Below are 14910 nucleotides of genomic sequence, written 5' to 3'. Positions count from 1 at the left end.
CTGAGTATTAACACATGCTCAGTGTTGAAAAGTTAGTTTTTCCCCCAATATAACATATATTTACATGTACATATACAGCATTATTCTGCATACATGTTTGTAACCTACTTTTTACATATATCAAAAAGTGCTTAAGGCACTTCCTGATAAATAAGTGCTAAATAAATGTTGTTATTAATTGTGATTATTTCATCTGGTTAAAATCTTAGAAATGATCAAATGGTGATTATTTCCAAGGCTCTTAATTAATGTTATCAGTTTAAATTCATACAAGTAATGTGCCTATATGACCTTTTCCCAATTTTGAATAGTGAAATAGGCAATTTTTACAAAATCATGTAATGAAAAGATATATACTGACTGAACCAAAAATTTACACATTGTTTTTTTTCTTAACAAGTAAAAATTCATCAATTCATCAAAATAGATAACCCGCAAATTTGAAATCCAATATCTTCATCTTTGTTCTAGAAAATAAATATTAGATTTTATTTAGGTAGGTTAATTTTGATGACATTTATAGTTCATGCAAACCAACAGGAAAAAGACTGACTTTAACAGATAAATGGCAAAAGACTAAAAGACAATAGACAGAAGAGAAAACATGAATGGTTAATAAATATTTAGGGAAAAAAAATAATCTCAGTAATAATTGAAGTAAAAAATAATATAACATTTCTTCCTTATCTATTTAGCAAGCAAAGACACACACACACGAGATTATGTAATACAATGAAACAAGCATTCTTAAATACCACCAGTAGGAATCTAGATTGCTATAATTTTTGGAGAACGTGGCATCATCAGTTTAAAAAAATCAAGAGAATTGAAAACACTCATATACAGGAGCACACATTTATTCTATTTACAATAATCTTTTTTAAAGAAATAATATGAAATGAGAAAGAAGCTTAATGCATCATGATAGTCACTATAACAGTATTTATAACAGTCAAGTAAATTATACTATAATTAGAGTACAATTAAAAATTATGTATTGGAAAATATTTATTAACTTAGGAAACTAGTCCAGTTAAAAAAGGGAAGTACTAGATTGGAAATTTTATTCATACAGCTTCAAATTTAAATGCTTTGAAAAGCCGAAGGAAATATATGATAAAATTATTAGTTTTATAGTGGTGGAAAAATGGATGAATCTTCCCCCAACCCCAATGTTTTATATTCCCATTTCTTCCACATTTTCTATAATGACCATTCAAAAGGACATTCTTTTTCCCCATTAAAGGCAAAACTGTTACACTTTTTGCAAAGGATGTAACTTACTCTTTCGCTTTCCAATATCCATGTCAGAGGTAGCAGCTTCACATAAAAGCACCATCCCTAAGGTCACCCCACCATCTTAGAAAAATTGGTTAAGGAGAAATTCACAAAGGCATAAAAGAGATAATAACTTAATATCTCTAGTCTCTCATAAAGAAAGTTAAAATGAGTATTTAAACCATCAATTCTTAATTAAAAAATAATCAAAATAAGTAATCTTGTGCCCATACAGTATGACAATTATTTAACACAAAGACATAATACAAATATTAAGGTTGGATAATTTCATTTTACAAATAAAAAATGATTTTTTAAACAAATGACTCATAATTTGTAGACAAAATGCCTTTCCTGAAACTTACTTTGATAACCTACCTGTACATTTCTCAACTATTATCCCTATCCCATACATATTTAAAAATATTAAATAGGACTTTGAACACTTCAACCACCCTTCAAAAAGAAATATTTGAAACACGTACCATTTGAAAGACTAGAAATTAATTTTTATTTGAAAAACACCTTCTAAAAAATTTCTCCAGAATTTCAACAATGAACTTTATGTTCGTTTGTTCTTTAAATATTATTACTGAGATATTTTCATGCACTATACAGTCCATCCAAAGTATACAATCAATAGCTCACAATATCATCACATAGTTGTGTATTCATCACCATGATCATCTTTAGAACATCTGCATCACTTTAGAAAAAGAAATAAAAAAAGAAAAACTCATACATCCCATACCACTTACCCTTCCTCTCAATGACCACAAGTATTTCAATCTACTCAATTTTTTAACCATTATCCCCCTTATTATCTTTTAAAATATTTTTATTCACAAATATCACACATACAGTCCATATGGTGTACAATCCATGGCTCAAAATATCATCACATAGTTGTGTATTTATCACCATGATCATTTTTTAGAACATTTGCATCACTCCAGAAAAAGAAATAAGAAAAACCTCATACATCCCATACTCCTTAACCCTTGCTTTCATTGACCACTAGTATTTTCATCTTCCTGATTTATTTTACCCCTTATCCTATATTATTTATTTATTTTTTATCCATATTTTTTACTTATCTTTCCATACCCTAGATAAAAGAAGCATCAAATGTTCTAAGAAATGATCATGATGATGAATATACAACTATGTGGTGGAAAAGAAAAAAGAATGTTCATATTGTATGTTGATTGGTTTTATTAATAAAAATTAAAAAAAAAGAGCATCAGACATAAGGTTTTCACAATCACAGACACTGTAAAAGTTATATCTTTATATACTCTTCTTCAAGAATCAAGGCTACCAGAACACAACTCATCAGTTTCAGGTACTTCCCTCTAGGCACTCTAATATACCATAAACTGAAAAGGGATATCTACATAATGCATATGAATAACCTCCAGGATAACCTCTTGACTCTGTTTGAAATCTCTAAGCCAATGAAACTTTATCTTGTTTCATTTCTCTCTTCTCCCTTTTGGTCAAGAAGGCTTTCTCAATCCCATGATGGTAGGTTCCAGTTTATCCCTGGGAGTCATGTCCTACATAGGGAGGAGGGCAGTGAGGTTCACCTGTCCAGGTGGCTTAGAGAGAGAGGCCACATCTGAGCAACCAAAGAGGTTCTCAGGGGTGACTCTTAGGTATAATTAAAGGAGCCTTAGCTTCGCCTTTGCAGGAATAAATTTCATAGGGGAGAACCCCAATATTGAGGGCTCAGCCTAATGAATTTGTTGTTCCTACTGCTTGTGGGAAAATCAGGAATTCCCCAGATGGGGAAGTTGAATATTTCTTCCTTTTTCCCAAGCTCCCTCAAGGGGACTTTGCAAATACTTTTATATTCTCTGCCCAAATTACTCTGGGATGTATCAGCATCACACTAACTTGCACAAACCAACAAGATCTCACTCCCTATTCAAGATTCCACGTACTCATGGTGTTCAAGTAAGCTGACCATACGAGTTAAGTCAGATAATGTGCTACCAATAATAAAAATTTTGTACCAAATAAACATCTATTCCTTTGGTCTCACACAGAAGTTGAAGTTTTAAAATACAGACCATATCATCGTTTATCATGTATTATTTATTTACCTTAACCCTATCTGTATCAGCTTCATTCATATCTCCAGTTGAAGTCTGATCACTTTTTCAACTTTTTAAACAGTTGCTGTATAGGGTAATGCTTACTTCATAGCTTCAGAGCTCCAACTCTGAGTCTCAGGTGTGACACAAATAGCCAAAGTTCCAGGGAGGACCAGGTTATACACAAATAGCTCAGCATCTCAGAATTTAGAAATAACAGTTACAAGTCTGGAACAGATGTGACTGCTGTAAAGATTACAATCTAGGAATCTTTACAACAGGCCCAACCTGATAACCCATGCTCTCGACTTTAATTCTCCGAGTTTGTATATTATAGTTAGTCTATGTGAGTAAGGCATGATAATATTTGTGTTTTTGTTTCTGACATTTCATTCAACCTACTGTCTTCAAGATTCATTCACCTAATTGTATATCTCACAACTTCATTCCTTCTTGCAGCCACTCAGTAGTCCAATGTATGCATACACCAGTTCTCCCTTGCATTCTTCATTGTTCCCTTAGGCCACCTCCATCCATCAGAAATTTCAAACACTGCTGCTACGAACACCAGTATGCAAATGTCCATTCCTGTCCCCAGTCAGTTCCTCCAAGTATATACCTAGCAACAGGGTTGCAGGATCATATGGCCACCTCACTGTTCCTCCTGTGGAACTACCACACTGCCCCCCAGAGGGGCAGCACCTCTCAACTTCCCTAACAACAATGAATAGATACATCTCTTCTTCTACATTTTTTCTAGCACTTGTATCTCCCTGTTCATTTTTAAACAGTTTTATTCGCATATCCAACCTAAACAAAAAATGAGTGGTTCCTAGTGCAATCACATAACCATGCCCTCACCACCACAATTTATATGAAAAATTTCTCTTCCTACAACAAAGAATCCCATACCCCTCACCCATATTCCCTGCTTACTGACATTTAGTTTTGGCACACTGCCTTTGTTACATTCGATGGAAGCATATTACAATGTTACTGTTAAGTGTACACCATAGCTTGCATTGACTATATTTTTTCCTCTATATCATGCCATTTTCAACACCTTACAATGTTCACATTCATCAACAATGCACTTTTTTTATGCATGGGCAGGCACCAGGTATTGAACTTGGGTCTTTGGCATGGCAGGTGAGAATTCGGCCACTGAGCCACCACTGCACTGCCCAACAATGCATTTTTTCTTTTTACATGGGCAGGCACTGGGAATTGAACCCGGGTCTCTGGCATGGCAGGCAAGAACTCAGCCACGGAGCCACCATTGCCCACCCCCAACAATGCTTTTAAGGCAATAATTAATTAATTTTGTCCTATGTTAAGTTAAAAAAAAAAAAGAAAATCCCACAAGTCATGGTCACTTTTATTCACCTTAATAAGAGGAATTCCATGAACACAAAATAGAACTACTCATGCAAATATATAACACACGCCATGTTGTAGTTTGCAAGGTGCCAGAACACGACATACCAGAAACAGAATGGCTTTTTAAAAGGGAATTTAATAAGTTACAATTTTAAAATTCTGAGGATGTGAAAGTATCCAAATTAAGGTGGCAGCAAGAGGTTACCTTCACTCAAGAAAGGCCAATGAGTCAGGAACACATCTGTCGTGTGGTAAGCCATGTGGCTGGCATTTGCTGGTTCCTTGCTCCTGGGCTCTGTGGCTTTCAGCCTGTTCCTCTGGATATTCCTCACTGTGCTTCTCTGGGGCTGACTTTCATCTCTTATCTTCCCTTGGCTCTCTCCAGGCTCTGGCTTGCTTAACATCTCTTGGAGATGTCTGCAGGGCTAATCTCCAAATATCTGTGTCTCTGTTTGCTGAAACAACTGTTCTCTAACTGTCTACATCTACTCTCTCTGTCAGCTCTGAGGCTACTCTCCTTTCTACAAAATGTTTCTTCTTTTAAAGGACTCAAACTAATCAAGACCCACCTGGAATGGGTGGAGTCACATCTCAATCTAATTAAAAGGCCATACCCCAATTGGGCATGCCTCATCTCCATGTAGATAATTCAATCAAAAGTTTCCATGACTTTCAGGAAGACGGCAGAGTGCAGTAGCTCAAGATTAACCCTGCTCCATGGAAAAGTTAGAGAAGGGACAGGAAGGCAACTGAGGCGGCGATTAGGGAGTGCAGCTGACCTGGGAGAGCCTTCTGCACAAGATGGGGTAGCCCTGGTTGCAGAGGCTGAGGAACTGAGAGGCAGAGGGCTGAACACTGGTGTGGAGGTGTTAGAGCCTGCAGGAGTGCACGGACGGAAGCTAGGGACTAGGAAGTAAGCCAGGACATGTTCCTTGGCCGTGTAACCCTCACCAGTGCAGCCCCATGACCGGTGACTCACCCTATGTTCCACTCACCTGAACCCCATCACCTGCTCCCATTCCCTGAGCTCAAGATACTGCCATCCTACCAACCCCCAGGGCATGTACCTGCCCCACACCCCCACCCCAAGTGCAGCCAAACCCACCTCTACTGCATACCTCCCAAGCACTATCTCCCCCTCCCTGTACCCCGCAAGGTGTTGCCAGCGCATAAAGACTGCGGGCACTAACTTCCATACCCAGGCTACGGCTGCCTCCCCACCGACAAGTGTCACGCAGTCTCCCCCCGCCCCCTGAGATCTCCCCCCACCCGAGATCTGCACATCAGTTTAGGGCACTCCTAGAGCCATGCATGTGCATGGACCCACAATCACATCGTTCAGTTCTGGGAACCTCAGTTTACAGCAGTACTAGAACTGTGCATGCACCTGGCCCTCAGCCATACTTCCCGGCTCTGAGAAAGTGCTGACCTGCACAGCCAGGTCACATCAGCCCCCAATCCACAAAAACATAACGCCAATCTGCTGCCACACTTCTATACACGTGCACAAAGGGCCCTGTGCCTCAGACAAGTGCACACGCACAGCTATATCCTCCCTGGCCAATGAGTGCCCACGTTTATAAGCATCAGCATAACGTCCCTGTGGCTGTCATGGTCAGGTTCATGTGTCAACTTGGTCAAGGGATCGTACCTGTTTGTCTGGTTGGGTAAGCGCTGGCCTGTCTGTTGTGATGGGGACATTTCAAAATTAAAAATTAAAACAAAACAAAACCTGAGGGGGAGATTAAAGTTTTCACAGACAAAGAAGTCCTGAAAGAATCTGTCAATAAGAGACTGGCCCTAAAAGAAATACTAAAAGGAGTTCTGCTGGCTGAAAAAAAAAAAAAAACATAGGAGAAGGAGGTCTGGAGGACGGCACAGAATTGAAGAGTACTACTAAGGGTAATTTAAAAAATACAAAGAGAAACAGGGAAAAGAATATATAGATCTGACAAATAAAATAAAAATAATATGATGGTGGAATCAAGAAACACCTTTTCAGTAATAACTTTGAATGTTAACAGACTAAACTTACCAATTAAAAGATACAGATTGGCAAAAGGGATTAAGAAACATAACCCACCTATATGTTGCTTATAAGATGCAAGGATACAAACAGATTGAAAGTAAAGGACGGAAAAGATTTCCCACGCAAGTTGTAACCAAAAGAAAGCAGGAGTAGCTACACTACTATTGGACAAAATAGACTTTAAATGTAAAGACATCATAAGAGAAAAAGGAGGACACTATATGCTAATTAAAGGGTCAATTCACCAAGAAGATCTAACAATAATAAATGTTTATGCTCCCAATCAAGGGGCTCCAAAGTACATGAAGCAGACATTGGTAAAACTGAAGGGAGTGACAGATGTTTCAACAATAATATTAGGAGAGTTCAACACGCCACTCTCCTCTATAGATACAACAACCAGACAGAAGATTAACAAGGAAATGGAGAAGTTAAATAACTTGATAAATGAAATAGACCTAATAGACATGTATAGGTCACTGTACCCCAAAGCACAAGGATATACAATCTTCTCTAGTGCTCATGGAACATTCTCCAGGATAGATCATATGCTGGGGCACAAAACATGTCTTTATAAATTTAAAAATATTGAAATTATTCAAAGCACTTTCTCTGATCACCATGGGATGAGGCTGGATCTCAATAACTACCAAAGAATGAGAACATTCACAAATACATGGAGATTAAATAATGTACTCTTAAACAATCAGTGGGTCAAAGAAGAAATTGCTAGAGAAATCAGTACCTACCTGGAGATGAATGAAATGAGAATACAACTTACCAAAACATATAGGATGAGGCAAAGGCTGTGGTGAGAGAGACATTTATTGCCCTAAATGCCTATATCAAACAAGAAAGCGCAAAAATTGAGGACTTAACAGCACACCTGGAGGAATCTGAGAAAGAACAGCAAACTAACCCCAAAGCAGACAGAAGAAGAGAAATATCAAAGATTAAAGCAGATATAAATGAATGGGGGAACAAAAGAACAACAGAAAGAATCAATAAAACCAAAAATTGGTTCTTTGAGAAAATCAATAAAATTGAAGGGCCACTAGCAAGATTGACAATGAAAAAAGAGAGAGGAGAAGGGGTATATTAGCACAGACCCTAAAGAAGTAAAAGAAATCATAAGAGGATACTGTGAACAACTATGTGCCAACAAACTAGACAACTTAGATGAAATGGACAAATTCCTAGAGATACACAAATAAGCTACAGTGAATCAGGAAGAAACAGAAGATCTCAACAAACCAATCACAGGTAAAGAGATTCAATCAGTCACCAGAAATCTTCCTACAAAGAAAAGGCCAGGGGCAGATGGCTTCACAGAGGAATTTTATCAAACATTCCAAAAAGAACTAACACCAATCCTGCTTAAACTTTTCCAAAAAGTTGAGGAAAAAGGAACTATTCAACTCATTTTATGAAGCTAATATTATTTTAATACCAAAAGTTGTTATAGGAAAGGAAAACTACACGCCAATCTCCCTAATGAACATAGACACAAAAATTCTCAATAAAATATTAGCAAATTGAATTCAACGACACATTAAAAGAATTGTACACCATGACCAAGTGGGGTTTATACCAGGAATGCAAGGATGGTTTAACACAAGAAAATAAATATAATTAGCACATTAACAAATTGAAAGGGAAAAATCATATAACTCATGCTGAAAAAACATTCGACAAAATTCAGCATCCTTTTCTGATAGGAATCAAAGGTAACTTCCTCAATATGATAAAAGGAATATATAAAAAACTGATAGCTGGCATCATACTCAATGGAGAGAGACTGAAAGCTTTTCCCCTAAGATCAGGAACAAGACAAGGATGCCCACTGTCACCACTATTATTCAACACTGTGCTAGAAGTTCTAGCTAGAGCAATCAGGTAGGACAAAGAAATAAAATCATTTCATCCAAATTGGAAAGGAAGAAGTAACACTCTCATTACTTGCAGATGATATGATACTATACTTGGAAGATCCTGAGAAATCTACAGCAAAGTTACTTGAGCTAATAAACAATGTATAATGGTGCAGCCAATATGGAACACTGATTGTAGTTCTATAGGAAACTAAATATTGAGTTTCCCTACAACCCAGCAATAGCACTACCTAGTGTATACCCAGAAGAGCTGAAAGCAATGACACAAACAGCTATTTGCACACCAATGTTCATAGCAGCAATATTCACAATCACCCAAAGATGGAAAGAAACCAAATGCCCATCAACAGACGAGTGGATCAACAAAACATGGTACATACTTATGATGGAATACTATGCAGCAGTAAGACAAAATGACCTCCTGAAGCACATATCAAGATGGAAGAGCCTTGAGAATATAATACTGAGTGAAATTAGCCAGACACAAAAGGATAGATACTGTATGATTCCATTTTTATGACCAGCATAAAGGTATAATCAGAGGTTTATATTACAGAATATAGGGGACTTAGAGATACATAGAAGCTAGAAATGGGTGAACTGTTACTAATGAGGTTGAACTCCAATGTAAGGAAACAAAAGTGAAAGTGGTTCTCTAGTGGGTCTATAAGTAATATTACCATATTGAAGATGAACAGGATTGAAAGGGGTTGTACCGACCTACGTGTCTCACTGATTAACACTAGAAATATGAATCAGTTCATACAGGAATTACTCGAAAGATATGATTTTTGTACAAAGGGTGTTTAAGTCCAGGGTACCGGGGGAAAACTGCTATTGCATGCTATGTGCTATGTTCTAAAGGAAACCATCAGCACTACCACAGCAACAGCAGAGGTAAACAATGGGGAGAGCAACAAAAGTTAAGAGAAGGTTTAGATTTCCTATTTGGCAAGAGTGTGTTTATTGGTTTGCTTTCTCTTGGGGACAATGAAATTATCTAAAATTGAGAATGTTGATGGACTGTGTACTTTGGGCAGTATATGTGATATCTGATGAAAGCAAGTGGCTGAAGGATGCACTGACTGAGAAGTAGATTGGCAAATGATTGTGCATACTTATGAACAAAAGTTGTGCTGCTACAAAAAGAAACAAAGTCGTGGGACATGCAACAATGTAAATGAATATATGGGACATTTGGTGTGGCAAAATAAGCTAGGAACAAAAGAACAACAATGTTATGGTCACCTTTAGAAAATGCTTACAAGAAAACAGGGGCTTAGATTGTAAGCTTTTAGAGCAGACACATTAAGTCTGGAGTGGGGATTACCATTTCTGGATTTTGAGAGGCTGTTTTATATAGAGAGAACCTGATATTTAGAGATAAGAACAAAGCCGATCAAGTTGGGGTTAAAGTAATTCAGAACACAGGGTTAAGGAACATAGTGTCTGTATTTTAGAACCACACATACTCTTTGAGACTAATGGAAGAAATGTTTATTTGGTCTGGAACTGAAGTTATCTGTAGTGCATAATCTAACTCAACCTATCTGTATAGCTCATTTGAACAACTGAAACACAGAGAGCCCAGAATAAGAAAGAGGTCCTTTAATCCTGTATAGATTATTGTAATGCCAGTATACATCCTAGAGAATATTAAACAGGTAATCAAAAACTAATGGCAAAGTCCCTTGAGGGATGGGAGAAAGAATATAGAACTATTATACCTTATCATCAGGGAATCCCCAATACTGTGTCAAACTTTAGGGACACCCAAATCAATAGGCCATGCCCTCAATCATGAGGCTTACTCTTGTGAAGCTTATGTAGGTAGCGGAGAAACTTAGACTACTTATAGGCATGCCTAAGAGTTACTTCTGGAGGACTTCTACTGTTGCTCAGATGTGGCCTCACTTTCTTTAAGCCCAACTCTGCAAGTGAAATCCTACCCCCTACATGGGACATAACCTTCAGGGGTGAAAGTCTCCCTGGCGACGTGGGAGATGACTCCCAGGGATGAATCCAGACCTGGCACTGTGGGATCAGCCATTCCATCCTGACCAAAAGGGGGGAAAGAAATATAATTAATAAGATATCTGTGGCATAGAGGGTTCAAATAGAGTTGAGAGGCTACTCTGAAGGTTGCTCTTATACAAGCTTCAGTTAGACCTTGCTACCTATCATAGTCTGCCAACCCCCAACCAGGACCATTCCAGCCAATCCTAAAGAACACCTAAGGCAATACATAAGATTCCGCAAGGGTTCCAGGCACTAGAGCAATTTTTCAGAAACCTACAACCTCCAGATGGGTCCCTGGTCCAAATAAGCCCTGAAACCTAGCCCAGTCTCCCCAGAATATCAGATAATTCCATCTCCCTACCCCATGTTAACGACAGATCCTTCCAATATAAAAAATTTAGAATTGCCATAGCCCAAACACCCCTAAAGAGAGGGATGGAAAGATCAAAGGTGATGGTAGAGTGATACATAGAAGATAGGGTTTAACAAATAAATATGAATGCTGAATCATTAAACTGATATCTCTTTTAGTCTCCAGTATTTTACAGCAGCTAGAAGTAAAAACCTAAAATTGCAGAGTTGTAACCCATGCCAAACTCTGAAATATGTTCTACAACTAATTGTGGTGCTGTGCTTTGAAATTTATAGCTTTTTTGTATATATGTCATTTTTCACAAAAAAAGAAGGAAAAACAGTCGACTGTGATGATAAAAAATATTTAAGCCCTCTAGCCTCCTATATTCCGGAGCAGCTAGAAGGTAAACTATGAGAGGATCATATGGTAGCCCATGACAAACTCTGGGATCTGCCCTGTAACTACTTGTTGGAGAGTGCTTCAAAAACTATTGCTTTTTTATTTCTTTGCTTTGTATATTTGTTATACTATACAAGAAAAAAAGTTAAAAATCACAGAAAAAAGGTAATAGAATTACTGTAAATGAACTTAATTGATAGTGGTTGTTCAAAGTCATGTATATAAATATGTTCCTCCATGAACCACAACAAATGCAAAAAAATAAATAAATAAGATGAGTATATGGGAAAAAATAGTTACTGCAAAATATGAACTATAGGTAACAGTAATATATTTAATATTCTTTCATCAACAGTAACAAGTGTACTAAACCAGTAGTATGGGCCAAAAATAGGGAGGGATAAGGGGTAGGAGAGGATTTGGGTTTTATTTAGTTTATTCTTATTTCTATTCTGGAGTAACGACAATGTTCTAAAATCGATCCTGGAGCTGTACGTACAGCAATATGATGATACTGCAATCCAGGGATTGTGTGCTTGATGGTTTGTGTGGTGTGTGACTACATTTCAAAATTAAAAACAAACTAAGAAACCAAAAAAAGGTAATGGATTAGGAAAAATAAGGTAATGGATTAAACTCCCTAATCAAGAGACACAGACTAGAAGAATGGATTAAAAAACAGGACCCATCTATATGTTGTCTACAGGAGATTCATTTAGATTCAAGGACAAAAATAGGTTGAAAGTGAAAGTTTGGGAAGATACAGTTCATGCAAACAACAATCAGAAAAGAGTAGGAGTAGCTATACTAAAATCCAACAAATTAGACTTCAACTGCAAAACAAAAGAGACAAAGAAGAACACTATATATTAATAAAAGGAACTATTCAACAAGAAGACATAACAATCCTAAATATTTACCCCCTGAGCCAGAGTACTCCAAGTACATGAGGCAAACACTGACAAAACTGAAGAGAGAAATAGACACCTCAACCACAATAGTTGGAGACTTCAATTCCCCTCTCTCATAAATGCATAAAATGTCTATACAGAAGATCGATAAAGAAACAGAGACTTTGAATAATATGATAAATGAACTAGAATTAACAGACATTTATAGAACATTACACTCCACGACAGCAGTGGAGTTTTTTTCTCAAGTGCTGATGTATTACTCTCAAGGATAGACCATATGCTGGGTCACAAAGCAGGTTTCAATAAATTTAAAAAGAATGAAATAAAAAAAACACTATCTCAGATAATAATGGAATGAAGTTTGAAATTAATAACAGGAAGAGGGCCTGAAAATTCACAAATATGTGGAGGCTAAACAACACATTCTTAATCAACCAGTAGGTCAAGGAAGAAAATTACAAGAGAAATCAGTAAATATCTCAAGGCAAATGAAAATGAAAACACAACATATCAAAATTTATGGGATATGGCAAAGGCAGTGCTAAGAGGGAAACTTATTGCCCTAAATTCCTATATCACAAATGAAGAAAGAGCAAAAATCGAGGAATTAAGTCTTCACTTGGAAGAACTAGAGAAAGAACAGCAAACTAACCCCAAAACAAGCAAAAGGAAAGAACTAATGAAGATTGGAGCAGAAATAAATGAAATTGAGTACATGAAAACAATCAAGAAAATCAACAAAACCAGAAGTTCGTTCTTTGAACAAAGTAATAAAATTGATGGACTCTGCACTAGGCTGACAAAAAGAGAGGATGCAAATAAATAAAAGAAGAAACAGAAGAGGAGACATAACCACTGACCCTGCATATATAAAGAAGATAACAAGAGGATACTATGAGCAACAATATGTTAATAAACTAGACCATATAGATGAAATGGAGAACTTCCTAGAAAGGCATAAACAACAAACACTGACTCAAGAAGAAATAGACAATCTCAACAAACCAATCACAAGTAAAGAGATTGAATCAGCCATCAAGAAACTCCCATAAAAGTAAAGTCCAAGACCAGATAGCTTCACATGGATTCTACCAAGCATTCAAGAAAGACTTAGTATGAATCCTGCTGAAACACTTCAAAAAAACTGAAGGAGAGGGAAAGCTACCTAACTCATTCTATGAAGCCAACATCACCCTAATAGCAAAGCCAGTAAAAAAAAAAAGTGATGAGATCTCATGGCATCTTGACTGGCCCCTCCCCTATCCCCTCACTGGCTTAGTGCTGAGCCATTTTGAGCAACTAGTGCAGACCCAAGTCTCGTTTCTGGAGGGAGCAGAGTAAACCTCATTCACACACTTGGAGGATGTATGTCTTGCCCAATCTGTCTAGAGACTTGCTGTCCTATAACTTGCCCTGTAAGCGGAAGGTGACTGAAAGAGCTGTCCTACAGAACACTGCAAGAGAGCACTCAAGTCCTGCTGCCTGGGGCAAGGGAATGCTGGCTATAGGAAATATGTTGCAGGGCCTGGGACCATGCAGAAACTTTCCTAGGGAATAGGGAATATTGGTATCAGTGTAAGTGGAGAAATTTGTAGGGCCACTGTCATGGTTAGGGACAGGTGTCAACTTGGCCAAGTTGTGGTACCTGTTTATCTGATTGGGCAAGCGCTGGCCTGTCTGTTGCAATGAGGACATTTCATAGGATTAGGTCATGATCACGTCAGCTGCATCCACAGCTGATTCCATTTGTAATCAGCCAAAGGGGAGTGTCTTCTGCAATTAGTGATGCTAAATCTAATCATGGGAAGCCTTTTAAGGAGGACTCAGAGGAGACAGGTTCCATTCCTGCTTTGGCTGGTGAGCCTCTCCTGTGGAGTTCATCCAGGCCATCCACTGGAGTCATCGGCTTCGCAGCCTGCCCTGTGGATTTTGGACTCTGCGTTCCTACGGTCACGTGAGACACTTTCATAAATTTTATATTTGCAAGTGTTCCCTGTTGATTTTGTTTCTCTAGAGAACCCTAACTAATACAGCTACATACACATGCCCAAGACAAGAGGCTTGTGCAATACAGGATCAGGAAGGCCCCTAAACTTTGGCCTAGAGCTCTTCTCCAAACTTATTGTATACATAAATTCTGAAGGAGAGCACTTGCACAGGTCAATTTGCAAAGACTGGGAAAGGTGTTTTCTTTTGTCCCTTCATATTCTTTTTACTTTTTGTTATCTCTATTATACATGGATAGCACTGGCATAAGACTAGCTGTATATAATCTTAAAGAACAGACACTCCAGACTCTAAATTCCAGGAATAACTAAATTATCAAACATGTCAAAGTTTCAAGAAAAGAATGCAGCCCATACAAAGAAATACGAAGTGATGGCCCAGGCTAAGGAGATGATGAAAGAAAGCTTTAGAAACCATCAGTGAGGAGGATCAGACCTGGGGTATTCTGAGAAAAGACTTTAAAAATGGTCCTAAATATGCTGAAAGACCTAAAGAAAAACTTGGACAAAGAACTAAAGGAAATCAGGAAAATGACAGA

The 14910-nt window shown here is 37.6% G+C and overlaps 1 protein-coding gene across 1 annotated transcript in view; it reads right to left on the bottom strand.

Annotated features, from left to right (window-relative positions):
- MAGT1 (magnesium transporter 1) overlaps window positions 1–14910 on the bottom strand; it is a 70411-nt gene that overhangs the window by 10831 nt on the left and 44670 nt on the right. Inside the window, exon 8 of the mRNA XM_077145527.1 lies at window positions 1285–1359. Within this exon, the coding sequence (XP_077001642.1) occupies window positions 1285–1359 (75 nt within the window). The remainder of the gene's footprint in view (window positions 1–1284; window positions 1360–14910) is intronic.

The sequence above is a fragment of the Tamandua tetradactyla genome, chromosome X, assembly GCF_023851605.1.
Source record: "Tamandua tetradactyla isolate mTamTet1 chromosome X, mTamTet1.pri, whole genome shotgun sequence".
Lineage (NCBI taxonomy): Eukaryota > Metazoa > Chordata > Mammalia > Pilosa > Myrmecophagidae > Tamandua > Tamandua tetradactyla.
This window is presented reverse-complemented; position numbering and strand designations above follow the sequence as displayed.